Source organism: Anneissia japonica, unplaced genomic scaffold, assembly GCF_011630105.1.
Source record: "Anneissia japonica isolate Jap-2015-1 unplaced genomic scaffold, ASM1163010v1 scaffold493_len2256704_cov171, whole genome shotgun sequence".
Lineage (NCBI taxonomy): Eukaryota > Metazoa > Echinodermata > Crinoidea > Comatulida > Comatulidae > Anneissia > Anneissia japonica.
Window position 1 is genome coordinate 615466 of NW_022727062.1, and position 22565 is coordinate 638030.

Here is a 22565-nt window from a genome sequence, read left to right on the forward strand (position 1 = left end):
CCAAATCAAATTTATAACATCGTGCCAGTTCGGATTAAAACGTCGTTTACTTTCCAACAATTTGTAAACAGGTTCTCAGCTCTGGAAAAACCATGTAATGTCTGGACTTGGATTTCCATTCTTCACGACAAATAACCAACATTTCTGCCTATCACATCGGTATATTTTAATATTGTGATGACCTAAATCATTGTATCTAAGTATGTAAGTATTTATGGTTTTAAATATGGTGGAAAAACTGTTTATTTGTGTGAATTAAATGTATGTTGTTGTTGCGCTATTCCTAGCCGTTGTTGAATCATCTCGTTAAAACAAGAACAACTGGAATTTCCCGATCCTCCCTGGTTGGAGATCGTTCAATCAACATTGGGGGCCTAGCCTAGTTAAGGCTTCGTGGTGTGCTTGTTGTTTTAATGTGTTGATGTCTTTTTAACCAGGTTAGGCCTAACATAGGCTAGGCCTATAAATCTACTAAAAGAAATTATTAATTGTTACTTGAAATTTCCCTGAATTGATAAGTGTTTTTAATAATGTATTCTCTATAACCTAGGCCTAGGCCTACTTTTCATCTTTAAGAATACTTCAGCGTTTTATTTTATGACTGCGACTAAAACATAATAATTTTGTAAAATTTAATTTTAGATTTCAAATAAAAATAATTGAGGTAGGCCTAGCTGAGTCCAAAATGCAAGAAGGTTTAAGCGAACATTGCATGCTAAGTGGCGATTGCCCGGATGAGGGCTGCCAAACCAAGCTGTATTTTCCATCTTACGATAAGAGCATAGAATGTACAAATTGTGGACAGCGCCATGTGAGAGAGGCTTTGCAAAATATCCAGGAAGTCACCAACATGGAACTAGCATTTGAGAAAATGGTTCATAAGCTTTTGGTAGGAAGTCTGACACCAAAGAAGACCACAGATTCAGTAAAAGTTTTAGGACTATCGAACTATCAGTGCAAGTTGCTGAGTCCATTGCTTACCTATAATGGAATGGATAAGCAAGGTAAAGCTAAGCCGCTGGAGAATCTGAATAAAGGCAAAGTCTTTGATTGTGCCATTTTTGGAGACCGTGCATTCCTGATCAATCCAGACCATATTGACATCATGGGTTTTGGCCGCGACCAAACTGGCGGTGCCACTTACCTACAAGAAACGCTTGATGTTATCAAGCGACAAAACAATGACACCGAAGTACTGATACCAGTCCATGCTGATGGCGATGGTCACTGCCTAGTTCATGGTGTATCACGAGCTCTGATTGGTCGAGAACTTTTTTGGCACGCTCTTCGTACTAACCTTAAAAATCATCTGGTTGACAATCTCGATAAGTACCAGATGCAGTTTCAGGATTTTTTTAGCGAGTCTGATTGGGATGCTTTTATCAGAGAGTGTGATCCAGATTTTGTACCTGGACCAGATGAGGTGTTAGGTCTTCGCAATCTACATGTTTTCGGACTTGCAAATGTTCTCCATCGTCCAATCATTTTATTGGATTCTCTAGAAGGTCTTCATAGTGCTGGAGAGTGTTCTGGTAAGTGTACAAGCTTTCTTGGTGTTTAGCAGTGGCGTATCTAGGCGGAGGGGGGGGTGGGGGGTGCACGCCCCTCCAAAAATTACTCCCCCACCCCTCCTTACCCCCAAAAATCACGGTCAAGTAGTTAAAAATCACATAAATTAACCTTATTTTGCAAATTAGTGCCCTCACTGACCATCGAGTCCCCGCACTTCATCTTCGAACCCCCATATCAGCACCCCCATTTGAAGACTGCAAGATATGCCACTAGTGTTTAGTACTTCATTTTAATACTTTAAAAACTTTAAGGTTCTTTTGCTAGACTCTTAGAATTGCTGTGCATTTGCACAATCTGCACTAAAAGGAAGGTGATACTGTACCACTGTTAGTGTTATATGTTACATCACATTTATTAATGTCATACATATTGAGAGGAAATGTGCTCTGCACTACTCTGAAAGTTGCTGGTACAAATTTACACTTTCATTTTTACTGTACTACATTTTGTACTGTATTACATTACAACAACTTACTGGGTAGTTGTGTATGTAATCTTTTTATATAACACAAGTTTAATGTTCACCTTATCACTTTTTATAATTTGTACCTTCTTTATCTAGGCGTGTTTCTACCAATCTTTCATGAAACTGCCGCATGTTCAACTAAAGGGATTTTGAATAAGCCTCTATGCATTGCCTGGAGCAGTTCCGCAAGGAATCACTTCATTGCCCTCGTCGGGGTTAAAGGTTAGTTTCATTTCATGCGATCATTTGCAGCAAATTTTTAGGAAGAAATGTAGGAATTTACTCTATTTACTGCTATTTTTCTTGTTACGTTAGTTTCTTAAACTTTAGAAAAAAGATAAATATGTCATATAAAAGAATATTGGTTCACTCTTTTTAGTTGGGTAAACTAAAAATTCCAGTAACATTTAGAAATTATTCAACAATTTATTATTACTTTAATAAATATTGAAAATAATTTGATTAGGGTGGATGTATGTGGGTCACTATGACCTTCAGTAATGTCCCCATCCCCCAAGATGCATAGTTTTTATAGGCACATGTTTTATTTTTTTGTCTTGTTTTAATTGTACTGTATTTTTTGGGGTGATTAATAGCCATTGATGGCTTATTCAGCAATAAACGATTGAATATATTTATTGTCACTGTCAATATTATTGAAATTATCATTTGCATAATTTGACAGGGCGCCCTCTACCAAAACTTCCCCGTTGGATGCTTAAGAAAGCATGGGGTGTGTCTGCAGACTATATTGACCAATACATTGATTTTGATGAGTCTAATATGTGTACTATTGGAGGAGAGAGGACCTTACCCGTGAGTAGAATACTGCACACCTGTAATTTTGTGAATTGGGTGACATTAACCAAACTTAGGCTTGTGTCAATGGACTTCATTTATGTTTGATTCCATAGGAGAAATATGTGAGAAAGCTGGCAACAGCAATGGAAGAGCTGTTTCTAGAAATTCACAAGATACATCCTTCACTGGTGGCAGATGTACATGATCATATCTATAAGCGAACAGGTAAGAAACAGTAACTGCAGTTTTCTGTTATGTTTTGTGCTACAATTCCCCTTGGCACATTCCTACTTCCATCTGCTAGGCTATGAAAACAAAGATTATATGTGGCAAAGACAAGCCAAACCAGAGATAATGGCCACAACATGCTGGAATTTCAAAGTTTTTGGAAATCTATTTTATTACACTAAACTAACCTTTATATATCTATACATCATGCCATGCCATGCTGTTTATTTTCCCCATTTTAAATGTTAAAACAACAATTGTTAACGATTTGGTGATGGTCTCTGCCTGAGAAATGTCCGAAATCATAAACTTTGAAGTTCTTCATTGGTTCATTGTAGATCCTTTCCATTTAATTAGTGGAAATACTGGATGTGGTGAGCTGACATTGTGCTATCATGAATCAGTTTTTTTCTAATTTTCATTTTTATTGATTTCTATTTTACGTAGTCCTGTCATATCTGAATCATAATTTCATCACTTCCTTTGTTTTTCTATACAATTTATATATATTCATTGTTGTCTCTGCCTGCTGGATGTGGCAGCAACAAGGTGTCAGGTTCTTTTAATGCAAACAATGCAATCTGTTTATAGAAACCATTTTGATGTGTCCTTTTGCATACCCTAGGAATTATTGGAGTCAAACAGGAGAAGATTATTGAAACGACAAAGCTGTCGGTGGAAACCGGACGTTTGTACAGGTGTCTAACGTGCAACGCGGTGTCGGAATCTAACGGTCGCGATCCAAAGATTTTTAAGCCGGGGGGAGAGCTCTATGACCTAGCTGAAAGTCTGCATGGCAAGCTTCAGGTTGATAAGAGATATTCTTTCCTTCTTAATGGTAGGAGTAATTTGATTTTGTTGTATATTTATATGGATTAATGGTTTATTTTTCATGTGAACAAAGCTAACATCTGCTAATTATAGTAGCAGTCTAAACAAATTGTCATTAAAAACAATCCATTGCGCGCATCGTAGCCTTGGTTATCCATTGAATCACGTCGGTTGATGACTGTCAGACGCAAAAAGTGTCCAGCTTCAGAGTTGCCCTAACTTAGAAAATGACTTATCTTAGCAAGAGAGACTTTTTTTCACTTCAAGGTTGATGTATTGTAATAGAGGTTGAGTTTCTCTAACTTAGAGAAGGACTTATCTTAGCTAGAGAGAGACTTCCTTAATTTTAATGGTCGATGTATCATAAAGAATGAGGTGGGGGGAAGGGGTGGTGTTGCTCAACATAAAGGTGTGACATTGAGAGTTTTTTTTATTTTTCATCTGAATTGTACAAGTTTTCAAATTTGTAACAGAAATTTTGAATGAAACTTAGTACAATACAGTTAAATATTGCTACTCATTGTGTATGCGAAGGTAAATGTTATTTAACTAATAATACATTGACACTGACAAGGTTTGTATTTTTATGGTGCCTTTATAAACACCAAATTATATTTTTATACAAAATTGTCTTTGCTATTAAAGGTTTGATTTGTACATATGATGAAGAGAACGATGAACTTGTCCCTGAGGATTCCAGTGAGAGTGGCCATCAATGTCCTATGTGCCGAGGGTAAGTAAAATATTCTGACTGATGCAGCATGATCAGTGCAACCTAATTGGTGCAAACTGATTGTTGCAAACGAATAGTGCAATCTAATTGATGTAACCTGATTGGTGGAACCAGATTGACACAACCTGATTGGTGCCACCTGATTGGTGCAAACTGATTGTTGCAAACGAATAGTGCAATCTAATTAATGTAACCTGATTGGTGGAACCAGATTGACACAACCTGATTGGTGCCACCTGATTGGTGCAAACTTACTGGTGCTACCTGACTGGTGCTATTTGATTGAAACATGGCTGATGCAGCTTGATTGGAACAGTCTGATTGGTGCACTCTTAGACAGAACCTGAATTGATGCATCATGATTATTTGATTCATTAAAATTTTACTTTTTGCAAGCACTGGTTTATTTACTAATTTAGGAGACTAAAGTTTCTTGACTTATGTCCTAATTTTTATGAATAATAATTTTATATGAAAATTACGTAGAGGGTAGAAAAATCTCCCGCCACCATAACTTGTAAGATTTTGGCGGATAAAACAACAGTATCACTGCCAAACATATGGCAAGATAAACAGAAGAACAAGAACTACAGCACATTTTTATGTTTTGCAGAAATGTTGTCCGTTTAGTAAATGCTGATGGATCCGTAGTATATCAAAATGGAGACCGAACATTAACCGTATCCAACAGCACCAAGTGCACGTGCGGTTTTAAGCACTTCTGGGAAGGGCGTGAATACGACAACCATCCGTATTGGTAAGTCAACCTCAGTTCTTGGTTGTTTTCAGGAATTTTTTTAGATTGTGACATTGAAGATCCTAACTGTTGTCTATTCCAGGAAGAATTTCATGTTCTCTAAATTAAATAAATGCGCTGATATATTTCATGCAGCAAACTATGGAATTTTCCCTTTAGGCTACTTCCAATAACTGGCGTAATAATGTGAAAAAGCACTCTGAGACTTAGTTGTATAGAGCACTATATAAAATCCTGTTAATTTTATTATTATTATTATTATTATTATTATTATTATTATTATTATTATGGAGTGTTGGGTATTTATAAAGATAACAATTCTTTGTAATTTTTACAATGGGTAATGTTTTGATATTATGTCTGTTTGACAAAAAAAAAACCCATGTGGTCTACATAACTAAATGCAACACGAAACAGGATAAATGTAAATAAATATGTAATATTTTTAATGAATGTTTATAAATAATAAATGTTTAATTATAAGTAAGTTATATATATAATTTATAATATGCATGTGATTGAGAAACATTAGTTTAGACACTAGTATGCTTCTATCAATACATTTATTTATGAAATCAGTTATTACATGTGAATGTATAATGAGGAAGTAATGAACAATAAAAATAAAATGCAATACTGTATTTGATCTAGGGTTTGATTGGTTTTGTAGTGGAGAAAATAGAAATTTAATATTGAGTGTCAATCAATTCTTTCAGTTTTTCAGTTGACTTTTCTTGGAAAGGACAGAAGATTGAAGAGACTGTTGCCTGGTTTCAGGATGAAAGTGATCCCTCCCTTAATAGCAATGCATTCCAAATTGCAACTAGCCTTGTGCAGAAATATTTCCCTGGTGAATTTGGTTCTGAAAATGTTGTACAGAATTTAGTAGCTTCAATATTGCAGAATGTAAGAGAAAAAACGTTTATTGTAGCCTAATTTTTAAGCTGAGTTTATATGGTTCGCTGTAAATTTTAACATGAATCAGAAAATGTATTCTTCCTTAATAAAAAAAATTGAGTGTTTGCATTCTAAAACTCTGTAAGTGCAGTGGAGTATCTAGTATGGGTGTGGGGTGCATTACCTCCAAAAAAGCTTGTGCACCCTCCATATTTCCCCCCCCCCCATTGAAAATGTCTGAAGCATCAAAATTACACTCAAGTAGTTAAAAATTACCTTATTTGGCAACTGAGTTCCCATAACATAATCATCAACTCCCACTCCACCATCCACCATCAGCCTCTTTCTCTCCCCCCCCCATTTCAAGACTCCTAGATATATGCCACTGTTTATGTGGAACTAAGACTGTAATAGCTAAAGTGGAGTTGTGTTATTCAAAGAGATTAAGAGGTCGGTGGACCCTGAGCATGTATCGCGATTTTTAGCATACCTTTAGGGGACGAAAGTTACAAAATGATGATTTGTGTTTCAAGTAATCTGTGATGCAGTTGTATCCTAAATAAAAGTAAAATTATAAGAAACAGAAAGGATTTTATATTCCTTTAAAATGTTTTTGATCAACAGACTGCAAAGAGGGAACAAGAATCGGCACCCATATCACTATCAGACATGCCTTGTGCAACAGAAGGTGAGCAGACTTCAGGCCAAGCACACCAAGACCAAGCCTCATCATCCCCGAGTTCCAAAGCATCCAAACCATCTGAACAGAAACATAGACACTCATCTGGAGAGGGCGCCCTCTCTCCAAGGAAAGAAATGTTAAAATTCGAGCAAGACACTGCTTCTAAGATTATTTTAACAGGTCAAAAGGTAATATATTCTATCGAATTTGTAAACATTATTTTTGTTTTAAATTGCACATAATAACAAGGCCATGTGTTTTTATTGCAGTTATTGGATCGGCTATGTGGACTGTAGCATATTTATGTGTGGGCATTGGGAGCACACCCTTCCTAAAAATCTTTTTGTTCCCCCTACCCCCCGCTGGATATATATAACCCTTTTTATGAAAATAGATAAACAGGTGATAGCATTTGCAATTAGTCAGGGCGCACCCCAGCGATAAATTTAGACTAATTTTAATTATTTTCCATAAAAATTACATTTGGTATTCATTAAAATCTTAGAAAAAGACACTTCACAAAGAAGAGCTCACCATGAGCGAGGCAGAGCAGTCCTTGCAAAAAACAATCACATGCAATGCAGAAAAGCAGCAATCCAAAGCCAGTTCCACGACCAAACGTCAGAGCACACACGACAGCCAGCATCAAGTGTTCCCGAAGAAAGCAGACACCAAGCAATCCGAGGAAAGAACTACAAAGAATGATTCTACCCAATCAAAGTCCATTGATATGGAGAGCTCAGACAACGTGAAGGACACCCTCATGACCAGTGACGGAACCACAACAAAAAGCGATCTCGAACAAGGAGCACGCAAAAAGGTTCCAATGAACAAAATTCGCCTAACCTCAGATGGCGTACAGGTACTATGATGTCATTTTTTTCAATGGTTATATATTTTTTTTTAAGTGTAGATTTCTTTTAATTGTTATATGTTAGAAAATTAAGTAAAAAATAGCAGCTTTAGTTCGGGAGAGATGGAGGGTGTGGTTAACATGAACCTGCCAATTGGCAGATCTCTTAATGATGATAAAAAAAAATAAGCTGCAGCATCATGCATCAAACTCACATTATCACAATAATGAATCATGTAATGCCTTCTGTCTGGACTAAATCTGCACTTGTTGTTGCTAAGATACAGGATTTCACTTTAAATTCTCATATTTTTTTTAACAATTTCAGACAACATTAACCATAGCAACTACCACCACTTTCCACCAGTTTCAGCAACACATAGAGGACGCTCTTCACATACCTGCACCACAGCAGAGAATCAAATATGGTTATCCACCGAAGGAAATGAAGCCACCGCAAGAGGGCGCTGAACAAGTTCCTCTTTCATTGCAAAATGGAGACAGAGTAATGGTTGAAATTATAAAAGGTTCAGCCATCTTTAAAGGTATAACAAAAAAAGAAAATTTATCTTCAAAAAATACCCTGACAAAAAAACTGTTGTATGCCCATATATAGTCATGATGTGCCTATATATGGTCATGATGTGATGTCATCATCACCATATTTAGGCATGTTGTTTTCAAATTGATAGTCTAACTGGCTTAAGATGTTCAACAAATTTTGAGAGAAAAACGCATTTCTTATCCGAATTCCAACTCAATACCCTCATAACGTGGCGAGTTGATTGGCCGAGCAGTTAAGTCAGAGGCACCGTAACCTTCAGCTATAATATCGGCTCTGGTTGAAACGGCTCACTTGCCAATGGTTCCGGTGGTGGGACAAGTCTTCTCGGAGAAGGACTTTAAATCGTAAGCCCAGTGTACGCATTTGGCTCATTTGGAACCCAGTACATCCTTTGATAGGTGTAGGAGGTTACCCCAGTGTACCTGTCCATCCAGTAACCCCGTTTAATAGATATGCCACGTAGGATAGTGATTCAGTTCGCTGACTGGCATATCATTTGCCTAGGGAAATGAAATGAAAACTACAGTTTTGAATACTAAACACTGACATTGAAAAACAATTAGTTATCATAGGTGAAATTTGTTATCTGAGCTCAAATTAAAGGAGATCACTTCATGAATATATTTTAAATCAGTTGTAAGCCCTAGTACCACCTGGCAGGGAGTAGAGGGCCCACATACCTAACCGTGTCATGCAGGCCAAGGGTCACTGCCAGACTAAAATATTTTCAAACATAATACATTCTAAAACATCTTAGAAGAGCTAAAAATGTCCCAAAATTCCCCATTTTCTCTAGGACCATAGATCTTTAAATCCCCACTATACTGCTTTACTCCTGGAATCCACTGGCCTTCAACCAAAATCAACAGACCCTGTGTCTGACAGCTGTCTCTTATACACATCTAGATGTGTATAAGAGACAGGAAAAAGACACTTCACAAAGCACATCTTGATGTGCCTATATATGGTCATGATGTGATGTCATCATGACCATATTTAGGCATGTTGTTTTCAAATTGATAGTCTAACTGGCTTAAGATGTTCAACAAATTTTGAGAGAAAAACACATTTCTAATCCGAATTCCAACTCAATACCCTCATAACGTGGCGAGTTGATTGGCCGAGCAGTTAAGTCAGAGGCACCGTAACCTTTAGCTATAATATCGGCTCTGGTTGAAATGGCTCACTTGCCAATGGTTCCGGTGGTGGGACAAGTCTTCTCGGAGAAGGACTTTAAATTGTAAGCCCAGTGTACGCATTTGGCTCATTTGGAACCCAGTACATCCTTTGATAGGTGTAGGAGGTTACCCCAGTGTACCTGTCCATCCAGTAACCCCGTTTAATAGATATGCCACGTAGGATAGTGATTCAGTTCGCTGACTGGCATATCATTTGCCTAGGGAAATGAAATGAAAACTACAGTTTTGAATACTAAACACTGACATTGAAAAACAATTAGTTATCATAGGTGAAATTTGTTATCTGAGCTCAAATTAAAGGAGATCACTTCATGAATATATTTTAAATCAGTTGTAAGCCCTAGTACCACCTGGCAGGGAGTAGAGGGCCCACATACCTAACCGTGTCATGCAGGCCAAGGGTCACTGCCAGACTAAAATATTTTCAAACATAATACATTCTAAAACATCTTAGAAGAGCTAAAAATGTCCCAAAATTCCCCATTTTCTCTAGGACCATAGATCTTTAAATCCCCACTATACTGCTTTACTCCTGGAATCCACTGGCCTTCAACCAAAATCAACAGACCCTGTGTCTGACAGCCTTGTCACCACCCCCCACCCACCCTACCCCACCCCACCATGTACTGTATACCTTAGATTCTGTCCTGATTGTAAAGCCAGTTTTCCTTAAAATTGCTACATGTCGCTACACTGTTTTCACTGAAACCATTCACGATTTTAATGGCAATCCGATGCAATCGGGAAGCCTCCCCGATTCGTGCGACCAGTCAGCATCACCGGAAGCTGTCAGCGATAGCATGTAGCGATTGTATGAAAACCAAGCTTTAATTGTACCCTTTTGTTTTTCTTCATCTATCTATATTGTTTACGTATTTGTACAGAGGTAATAGAACCAGCAGAGCACCCTATGGAGACAGAGTCTGAACCGAGTCAGGATATAGCGCATATCACCTTGGCTAACACCATGCTACAGAAGCTTCAGCAGTCTGCAGGTTGGCATATTCACCATTATTTTACTCTGTTGGCGCTCCACATTTCTAAATTTGTAGTAGAGGTCATCATTATTTTCATCTTAATATTCATAATCATTCTCATCATCATTATAATCATCTTCATTATCATTGTCATTATTATCCTCATTATCATCATCATTAATATCATTGTGTTCAGTATAATAATACAGTATATACTCGAGTATATGAAAAAGTTTAAAATAGTAAATCATTAAAAAGCAGGTGGTCGTTTTATACACGCGTCATACAAATATTAGATTTCTGGACTTATGTTCTTCCGTGGAGGTGGTTCTTCTTATAAGCAGATCGTTCATAACATGCAAATTTACTACTGCAATACACCTACTAAATGTTAGTATGAATGAACGCAATTTTAAATACTGGGAAATAAGATCTTTATTAACATTTAAAAGCCCGTGTTTAGCCAGCTAGATGCAGTATTAAGACAATGAAGAACAGCAAAAAGCATGAATTCTGATGATGAAACGTGGGTCGTCTAAAAACCTTCTCAATAACGGGGTCGTCTTATACACGGGTTGCCTTAAGCCGAGCAGTCACTGCGTTGTACAACAGTCGGCCGATGAATCAAACTCCACTTCATTTGAGCGCTTGAAAATGAGTATATACGGTGGCTAGATTTGTACAGCGCATCATGCACGAAAAACAGCCTACATCAGCGTGGTAAATTACCTTCACTTCTCAAGATATATTATTATTGTTATTATGATTATTTTTTTTAAATTTTATTATTATTTTATTGTTATTTGCTTTTTCTCAGTTGGCCTATATTATTTCTCTGTAAAGCGCATAGGGGCAATGTGCAATATGCGCTATATAAATGTAACATTATTATTATTATATACTATGGTTGGAGACTAGTATAATGCAAAATACATGGTCAATGTACTGTGATATAATGAAGTAAAAAAAAAATATATACCATCATCATCATCATTGTCGTCATCATTGTTATCCATCTACTCTGATACTCTCCTTATTTAAAACTAAATCAGTTAATGATTTTAAAAAATGTCGGTAAAAATATGCTTTAGGGTATAAGGTCAATTTCTTACTGTGTTTCTTTCTTCAGCCGATGACATTGATATACAGGTATCGTCCCTGGCATTGATGGCAACCTTATTGGAACAGGACTTGTGGGATTACGTTCAAACTCGACCAGAACTGTTTCAGAAGGATGGACTTTATTATAAATTGATGGAAAGGGATCTTGGATTGGTCGACAAAAAGCACTTCACTTTACCAAGCATAAATAATAAGGTAATGTATGATGGCACAATATTATATACCTTTCCAAAGTGTCAGTCAAACTTTACAAATGACTAATCAGAACAGGTCTAGAAATATGCACTTGTGGAACCTAAGAAACTAATCCAAGGGGTGGGAAAATACAAGGAATATTCTGTAATTCCTTGACAATGTTGCTGTTTTGAAATTTAAATACCTTGTTTTTTTTGTTATAATTTTTATTGTATATCTTTACATTTAATACATTTATAAAATACTACTTTAATCTTATGGAAAGAATAAATTATATTAGCATTTATCTAGCAAATTTCTCACAATTCGGAATAATTTTTATAACAAAGCTAAATATACGTAAAAACTCCAATGTTAAAAACCACAGAAATTTTCTATTTAAAATCTGTTCTAATCAGCTTGAAAATTGTCGAAAGTTTATTCAAATAGTATCAAGAAAACTCTACTGTATTTGTCCAGCATAAACAAATTCCTCTATAAAAAAAATAATTAAAAATTTTCTCTTAACAGAAATTTGTTTACAATGAGGAAGAAGATCAAGTAGAAATCTGTTTGGAACCCATCGGACATTTTGCCATCACATCCGGAGTCGATGACCCACAAAGGCTGGCGAAACTTATGCAAGAGAGTCTTTCCACCACGTCTGAAAATCAGAAATTTGACAAACCACAGCTCCTGATTGGAGGAAGTGGAATGGTGAGTTCCAGCCAATCACATTCCAGGTATGTTGCATTTGGTGGCCATGGCCACACTCTAGCGTCCACATCTGAAGATATCAGAAATGATACGTTGGATGATCTGCCTACTGGTGCGGAAGAAGAAGTACCGAAAAACGAATCTGAAACAATTGCGGTGGAAAGAAAACCTGGAAAAAATGATAACGTAGAGAATGAGAATATGGATACTGGATGCGGGTCACCGGCTCCGGGGTCACCAGTACCAATGGACCAATCAAATAGTTGGTGCGATCAGGAGGACCAAAACTATCTTAAACCTAAAAAGTTAGGTCCAGCATTTACTGTCCTTACTGAAGATAAATAATATAAATTTAATATGTACTGTCCGAGATAATTTGAAAATGTTCTGGATTGAGTATGTTTAAGCCTGGTTGCCATAAAAGTGCTACGGCATAGCGAATCTTAGCGAGTTTATGGAAACCTTTAAAATTGTTGATCATGCTCACTACTTGGCCTAGAATATAGAATATCTCTAGCCCAAGATTGCTTCTCCCTGCCAGGCCTACCTTTGATAGTATCGTTGGTGGAGTAGGTCTACATATTGTAAAGAAACTATAGTTTATTCATGGAATGATAAACTGTTTAAACAACTAGGCCCAGTGCATTAGTTTTCTATTTAAAAATATCTTTAAATTCTTGTATGACCTTGTCATACAAGCAGGGGTGGATCCAAAATTTTTACAAATGTGGGAAGGGGGTTCACACAACATTTTCTGAATATATAAGTGAGTAGCGCTATCTGGAGATTTATAAATAGTAAAAATTGAATTACACTAATTTTTTTAATTTGAATATTTATTGCAATTCGTTGAAGCTGTTTTAAATTATTCCTCTGTGCATAATTTATCAGAAATATATTTATATATTTTTGGAACACAATATATAATTAAAATAATAATAAATTTCTTTGTATATAATTTTTAACACCCACAGTTATCATATTTGTTTTCATTTGTGTCAGGAACCAGGAGCTTGTATAATTTGCACTGTCAATCAATTAACATATCAATCAATCAGACATAAACATTTATGTATAGCCTTGCTAGTTATTTTACTGGAGGGAATCAGACAAGGCAATATTGATTTATTTAATTCTTTGTACAGTATTCCATATTAAAATGAAATTTACTGCTTTTATTCTGCAAATAATACTTTACAATAGTGAATACAGGCCTCCCTCCAATTAAAGGCCACTTTTTGGGACCAAGGTTTCCATGCAATGGATTGCTGTGGTCTTGGAATAATCAAGATAGTTGACATTTGTTTTGGTCTGTACTTAGAATAATAAAGCTAAAAAACGTCTTGTTAATTTAGGACCACAGAAAGTGGTTTTTAATTGGAAGGGTCTTTAATTAATGGGAAACCTGTATTATTTTTATTATTATTATTATTATTATTATTATTATTATTATTATTATTATTATTATTATTATTGAGAACTAATACTACACTTATGCAAAACTACAAACATTTAGAGATAATTTATTTGAATCCAATTGACTCAATTCTTAACAAATTGACTGTCATCAATGAATATTCTTGTGGTGTACAGTGTAATTAGACGCACCACTACAAGTTTGTTTATCATAAGTATCTAGTGTTGGTTTCAGAAATTTGCTGACAGTGGTGCAAGAAGACCAACATAGTCCAAATCCATGGTCAATCTCCATGCGTATAACCCAGAGTATAACCACTGTTGGGATTCAGTGGAAATTTTTTTTAGCCCTAGAAACACCGGTTGATTGATTAATAGGTCTTTTTTAGATCTACTGCCTCTATTATACTGCCCTCATGATGCTGATTGATTAATAGTTGATTAATAGATCTTTTTAGATCTACAGCCGCTACTATACTGCCCTCATGAGGAGCTCTAGAAACACTTGGCTGATTAATTAATAGATCTTTTTTTAGATCTACTGCCTCTGTTATACTGCCCTCATGAGGCTGATTGATTAGTAGTTGATTGATTAATAGATCTTTTTGAGATCTACTGCCTCTACTTTACTGCCCTCATGAGGAGCTCTAGAAACACTTGGCTGATTGATTAATGGTTGATTGATTAATAGATCTTTTTGAGATCTACTGCCTCTACTATACTGCCCTCATGAGGAGCTCTAGAAACACTTGACTGATTGATTAATAGTTGATTGATTAATAGATCTTTTTTAGATCTACTGCCTCTACTTTGCTGCCCTCATGAGCGGCTCTAGAACCACTTGGCTGATTGATTAATAGTTGATTGATTAATAGATCTTTTTAGATCTACTGCCTCTACTTTGCTGCCCTCATGAGCAGCTCTAGAACCCCTTGGCTGATTGATTAATAGTTGATTGATTAATAAACCTTTTTTTTTGCTTAACTGCCTTTATTGTAGGCCTGCAGCTCTCATCGGCGCTTTTGAGATTATGGCCATTTGTATATTACTGTGGTAAATATTGATTTTTCAGACCAATATTTGGAGCTGCAATTGCCATATTTATATTGATGAGATACAGAGTTTTTTAAATATTTAAAAACTGGGGGAAAAGATGGAAGAAAGGGGTGGTTACACCCCCTTAAAAGTTAAGTATCTCATTAACTGTTCCCGTGTTTTTCTTCAAACAATCTTTTTGTGTCGTAGAAAAAAATCAGTTGTGCAACAGTCTTTAAAGGCTCCAGGCTTGTTGTTAACTAAACACTAATCTTAATCCAATCAATTGAGAAGTATATAAGTTTGTAAATGGCATATGAATCTGAAACCTTAAGCACTGAAATAATATAGAATCTCATTTAATTTTGGTACCTGTTGTATAAATATTGTACAATTCAATGTAAGCTCTAATTATGATGTTGTACTCTAGGGCATTCACTGTATGCAAAAACTTAGATTATCGTCTTAATGTCTATACCTTAGGGACCTACTGGATATATAGCTGGGTACTGTACCCAACGTCTATGATATTAATAATGCAAACCATATTGGATATATGGTAAAAATATGGTATGATTATGTATATCATATTAGATGATAACAATATAGTATGGATATGTATATTATATTGAATACAGTAGAACTCCTACTAAGGGGACACCTTCAGTACCAACAAAAATGTCCCCTTAATAGGGGTGTATCAAAGGAGGGGTTCTACTGTATATTGCAACAGTATGGTATCAATATGTATATCATGTTAGATATATGGCGAGAATATGATATTAGTATGCAATCCATATTAAATATATGGCAGTGATATCAGGGACGTAGGCTGGTTTTGGCCTGGGAGTGTGAAAATTGAGAATGCAGAAATAACTCCCTTTTCCAATGAAAACTTAATGGTCGTTTTTAGTATTTTAACCCACTTAGTGGATGGTGCATCCACACCCCTCTAGCTTAGCCCATGGATGATATCAATATATCATGTTGAATATATGGTAACAATAATGAATACTCCAGATATTCATACCCTATTATATATACAATTCATACACTTGACAAGGGGTACAAACATGCATATGATTACCGTTATTAGATCTATGACAATTTTATACACTAGATATATTGCAACAGAAGGTGGTATCATTATAAATTGGCTATCAGCACTATGTGCATACAGTACTGAATATATTATTATGCATTAATATCATACTCTATTGTGTTATTAATGTACGTATTATATAGGATATGGGGCAATATGCATGCGATGTAATTGATTAATATTCATTATTACACATGAAGTATGCCAGACGGTATACCCTTGATATGATCAATCATAGTTCTCTATATCAAAATATGGCAGTGTTGGCGCCAGTGTGATTGGGGCCGGCAAGAACTGTCCCTCCCCCGCTGGCGCTACCCCTGCACAGGAGGAATAATAAATTGTGTGTAATTTTTATAGAAGATGAGATTCTAAATCGATAAATAATTTAATAGCGTTAACATACAAAATAAAACCATTTCAGAACCAAATAAAGACCCACAGCACATGTAAAAAGCATTGGTTTAGGCCTAAATATGTTTGGATTCATTCCTTTTATTAGTGATTTAGGCCTAGATGGCTACAAGGCAGGGGTATGAAAACATATATTTAACTTAAAGCCCGTCTTGGCCATGTTTTATAAAAACTAATAATTTTCAATTTACTTTATTGTGCAATTATATTAGTTTCTATGATTGTCTGTGTAGACAGACTCTGTATGAATATGCTTGTATTATAAAATTTAAAAATAACTCTGTTACAATACAAGGTGACTTGAGGTGATTTTATAAAGAAAATAATTATGTACACAGTAAGTAAAATATGCATGTTTCAATAAAAGATAGCAACATTGTGAATACATCTTGTTTCTGTTTTTATCGAATATTCTTTTCATAATAGGTTTTGTTGTTATATTCTTATATATACTTCATTTCTTTTATAACTGTTTGCTTCTTATTTTTGTGAAAACTGAGGCCGATTTTAATCTTAAAATGCTAAATTTCAGGCCTTAACTTAAGATACACAAAAAGTAGCTCGTCATGCCTTTGTTTGCCCAACAAAGTAAAAAAAAAACACCACGATCAACGGACAAGAAGTGATTCATTTATGAATAATTGTATTTTATTTCAAACGTTTTATCTTCGAAAATTCGTTTATAAATATGCAGCATAAGGTCTTTATTGGAAGTAGCACAAATGATGCCTAAAGTAGTTTATTTACAATATTATTTACAGAGTTCCTAGAATCTCAATTCGGTGAAATTGTTGCACTGGTTTTCGAATATTTGTGTTAGACTGAGGGACCCTGGAAACCTTTCATCTTCGAAAACTCTTTTATAAATTTTAAACAGAATATTAAAGTCTGTATTGGACGTAGAACATAATGTCAATATTTACAGTATTATTTTACAATATTATTTACATAGTTCCTAGAATCACAAATCGACGAAATTGTTCAGCTTTGGTGTCGAAAAGGTTGTATTGGACACATGGACCAAGAGACATGTTGGCGATTTTCCCGAACAGATTCTGTCTTCCTTCCACTGTGCTCTCCGGCCAAACCCATCACTCCTACGTAGGTAATTCATCAAAGGTCTATTTTCTTTGCTCTGCAGTCTGCATGAATGTTGTATGCAGCAGTCATTGCATGAATGAATGAATGAAGCTTAGATAGAAATAGTCCACGGCACACGATAATGATTCGCCGGAGTTTTTGCCTGAAACAACTGTAAGTGAAGTAAGTACAGTAATCACAATAAACTCTCTCCTTAAAATGGCAAGTAGGGCATTTCTACATCTTCGTCATCAAGTAGTTGGCAGACAGTAGCAATGCCATTGATATGTGATTGGTAATGACGTGCCTTTTCACTGATAACCTTATTATCTGCACCTTCGAAGTAGCCGTTATCAAAATTCCCAGATGGCACATAAGGCTTCTCAGCATCTTCGTCATCAAACAAACGACGGCCGGTAGCACTGCCATTGATACGTAATTGGTGACGTGTGTTTTTACTGGCGACATTGCCGTCATCAAAGTCCACAGAAGGCACATAGGGCATTTCAACATCTTCGTCATCAAACAGACGACGGACAGAAGCATTACTATTGATATTTTGGTAGTGACGTGTGTTTTTACTGGTAACCGTGTGATCTTCACCACTGAAGTAGCCATCATCAAAATCGTCAGGAGGCAGGTCGGGCATGTCAACGTCTTCGTCATCGAACAGACGAATTGCAGTAGTATTGCCATTGTTGTATGATTGGCAGTAAGTTGTATTATGACTGGTGATGCCCTGATATTCGCTGCTGAAGAAGCCATTATCTTCCAAATCTCCAGATGGAACGTATGGCATTTCGACATCTTCGTCATCGAATATACGCAATGCTGTGAAGTAACCAGTATCATCAGAAGGCATGTGTGGTAAAGCGTCATCGTCATCGTCATTGACAAGCTGATGGCAGGCAGTAGCAGCAGATGGTTTTACTCCATTGCTGTTGCTAATTGTTTGGTCGCCGATTGTATTGTCAAGACCTGATGGCACACAGGGCAGTACAGCTTGGTCTTTAGTATTGGTTGATTTTTGCAAAAGAGCGCTTTCAGGAAATAGTTCATCTAATACCGTTTTCATCTCATCAAGTTTAATACTATTAAGAGAATCGCGATTTTGACGAGTGTTGTTTATTCCTTCGAGATGCCACGGTTTCATTGGCTTAAGAACTTTCAATAGAGGCTTCCTAAGTGATGGTAGGTTGACATTAGCATCAAGTAGATTGTCTCTCAAACGAAATTGCTTGAATCGAGTCTTCTGCTGAGGCAAGCCATGGTGGAATGGTGTACGCTTAAGGATTTTAATTCCATGATAGGACTGGTTCTCCCATCGGTCCAGGTCTTGCACGTCACACCATAAGTTGTACGCTTCAAAATGTCCAGGCCAATAGGGCAACTCGGCGTAATTATGAAACACGTCTAAAACAAAAATAAAATATACAAAAAATGTCACCATGCTCTGTAGTCCTTTGTATTTAATCTCATTTGAACTTAAGTAAATAAAAAAAAATAAACATGCAATTAAACAAGTACAAAACAAATCTTGGTTAGTTTAGATGTATTCAGTTCATTCAGATTTAAACTACAATATTAAAAAACGACAACAATACAACGAAACAAATGACAACATTATATTAATGAAACAAGGAATAACCGAAGAAAGTTTAAAAATAAACTTAATTTCATTTGTTCTTAATACAAAAAAAGAACATTGACAATTGCACTGAAGAAGTTCATAATAAAAAAAAAAAAAAAAAAAAAAAACAAGAATTCGAATTAAAATCCGCAACAACGATCGGTTGAAAACAGTTACAATTAGAACATTCATATTAATTTAAAAAGTATGTTTAACATTTTAAAACAAGATTTTGACAAAAACAACACGGAATAACAATATTATGATTGATCTACTTATTAAAATTGATCAGGGAAAAATAAAATAAGAAAAAAAAAACAAAACAATAAAATGGATTGAGGAATAGTCATTTGTATAGGCCTAGGGCTATTTTCGCTGTGGATTTTCCCATTCTCATTGCATATATTTTTATGAATGCTTCCTACTTTTGTCGCTAACGGTCTATCTTACCGTTTGCATTATTGTATCTCTTGGTTTTGATAGGTAGACCTAAAGCAGTGGATGACAGACGATCTGACAACAGTCGCTTTGTTACAACACGTTGCTTAACAACAGTAGATCTAGTAGCAAACTTGTTAATGCTAGGTTTACTGCAAACTAAATGCGTTGACCGGCGACTACCAAATATTCTATTTTTGGGAGAACTTTTAGAATGTACCTCTGAGCTGATCACCATAACTATAATAATAATAATATCAACGTATCGTATTTTGGAAAAAAAGTCAGAAATGACTTGTTTGTTTTACTGCTGTCGTTACAGGGTGTCCTTGGTAACCTCGGCGCAAGCGCACAGTACACGCTCGCGTTGGATCCTCTAAAGTTACGCGATTATTTTCCATCGGTGGTGGTGGTCACCGTGCCACAACCACTGATCTCATTGGTGCTAACCCAGAGCGTCGTCCTTTTCTCCCCTTTTGGGAGGGACGTCCCTTTCCATTTGAGAATTTTTTTTTTTGGACTTAGACGGCTAGACGTGCTTAGATGACATCTGAAAAGAAGTTAGACTTAAAATAGAAAGTCTATGTTTTACTATGGTAGTCTACCACAAGTAACATGTATTATACATGAGAAGCACACACACAAGACGAGTGACCTTTTTTTTTTCACGGCCACCGAAGGGGTTGGCTAGCCACCCTATTCACCACCCCCCTCCCCACTAGACCGCCACTTCTAATTCATGTGAACGTGCCGGCGAATGTTGAAAAACAAACTCTTGGTCCAATGATTTCCTGCAATGTAACAATGACAGGATGTAGATCCAGGCCTTCGGTAGAATGATTGTTTTTATTTTGATGTCATGGTCATGGTATTGTGTACAACACTAATACAAAAATACAGTATATTCACATTATCCCAGTTTAGTTCTCGCCCCAGGTAACAACCCCATAATGAAGCCTCAATAATAAAGTCCTCGGGTTTTACACAAAGCCTCATTTGGAGCACGATTGTGTTAGCCCATATAGCCACGGTACCCATATATAGGGACGTGTCGCATTATATTATGGGCCCATTTTTCTGGCTTATGTGGATGAAATATGCCTGTGGCGTACAGATGCAGCCAGTGCAAAGCACTGGGACCCATGGTTAATAAAAATAGGCCTAAAAATAATAATTAAAAATAATTGCTAACCTATATTTCTGAAGAAAAAAAAACGGCCAGGGGGCCCCTAAAAAATATTTGGGTTCTAGAGAAGTAATTAAGAAGTAATTATTGGTTAATAATATAGAAATTTCAATAGTCACTGTGTTCATTTCAGTGGCGGAGTCGAGGTGGGGAGTTAAGGGACAGCCGGCCAGGGCCTTAAAAATGTTTCTACATTATTATTTTTACATGAGGGAAAATTATATTCAATGTCTGAGAGTGCAATTTCCGGCAATCTACCAAGGTGTACCTTAATCATACTTTTCTTACCTCAGCCAGTGGGCTGATCCAGAATTTTTCAAACAGAGGGCACAATATTTTCAGAATAAAAGTGAGTAGCGCTTATTCCAATACATAACAGACATTTTAAAATTTTGTGTCAAAACGGGTTGGGGGCATGTTCCCCCGTTCCCCCTATTTGAAGTGGTTTAGACCCTCGATTATTTCGAATTCTTGGATCCACCACTGAATTTTTTTTATTTCACGTGCCACCAATGTTCTTGATTAGATTAGAACAGCTGCTGATGCTGCATATAGTTACGAAGGATCCAACTATCATTTTAGTAACCAGTCGTAGACTTTTCATTCATTCAATTCGGAGATTCAACTACCCCGGGGGAAATTGACGGATCCAAGGACCCCCTCCCCTCCAACTAGCCATAACTCATGCCTGTGGCCCTCGGTTGACGAGTCACATAAAAGGGCCCGGCAATTCACCCTGCACTGGGGTCCGCTCTCATTCTCCTAGATATGCAGCTGACCAAGTCCCATAATGTGAGGCCCATTTGGTTTAGAGTACATGGCCTATGGGCCCACATGGAAACCATATGCAATTGCACACGGGTGGTACTGTGTATGTGTGTTCCATATTTCCTGACTCATGTGGATGCCATCCACTGAGTTATCAGGTTTCCTCCTATGGCTGGGAATATGGAGGGTCCCACTTAGCAAACTGGTTAGAATATTGGCTGAGTCAATGGACATGAACTTGAAGCCCAGATTAAAAATATGCTCCACTGCAATTACAGTACAAGACGTTATAAAATAAAATAGCATTACTGTAATAATAAATAGACAAAATAATTAATTCAATTAATTGATGATGAATGTTGGAACCTGTTTATTTTTTTTCTACTACAATTAGTGAATCTTATAAATACAGCTTTGTGAAAAACGAACCTTTATTTAAAGTATGACATGAGAATAATGGTCCTCTGAAGAACAACTCAGGGGCGGATCCAGAGGGGGGGGGGGGGTCCACGACGTCCGGACCCCCCTCAGTTTTTGAAGTGCCCCTTTTTTACCTGATGATAAAACGCAAACTACTGTAAAAATAAATAACTTAAAACATAAGTATTTAAATTTAAAAAAAAATTGATGATGAATAATCAATTATTCAACGAAAGGAATATATTGACATCTGGTGTTAAGTACGTCTATTTCAAACAGAGTGCATTTATTTTATTTCTGCCAGGACGTCACTTGCCCGATGTCGATACCATAAGTGGGCGCGTGGTCGGATGTCGCTCAAAAATGAAGATTGGTCTACTGTATTACGAGTGTTAAATTATTATTTTCATTATTAATAATAGTTTCCATTGTTATTGATATTGATCTTATTTTTTATCTAAACCCTCTGTACATCTCCGATAAAACTATTTGTTTTACTTCA

The 22565-nt window shown here is 36.3% G+C and overlaps 1 protein-coding gene across 2 annotated transcripts; it reads left to right on the forward strand.

Moving 5' to 3' along the window:
• Positions 1–52: 52 nt before the first annotated feature.
• Positions 53–13564, forward strand: LOC117113398 (deubiquitinating protein VCIP135-like). Of its 2 annotated transcripts, none has more exons than XM_033256717.1 (15): positions 53–204; positions 643–1532; positions 2135–2260; positions 2724–2854; positions 2953–3064; positions 3693–3905; positions 4544–4631; positions 5245–5388; positions 6105–6294; positions 6910–7155; positions 7473–7829; positions 8149–8365; positions 10469–10579; positions 11691–11878; positions 12389–13564. In XM_033256717.1, the coding sequence occupies exons 2-15, from the start codon at positions 686–688 to the stop codon at positions 12917–12919; spliced, it is 3501 nt and encodes a 1166-aa protein (XP_033112608.1). In that variant the 5' UTR covers positions 53–204; positions 643–685; the 3' UTR covers positions 12920–13564. The 2 variants fall into 2 exon arrangements, with proteins under 2 accessions (XP_033112608.1, XP_033112609.1); XM_033256718.1 differs by having other exon boundaries at positions 72–200.
• Positions 13565–22565: the final 9001 nt, after the last annotated feature.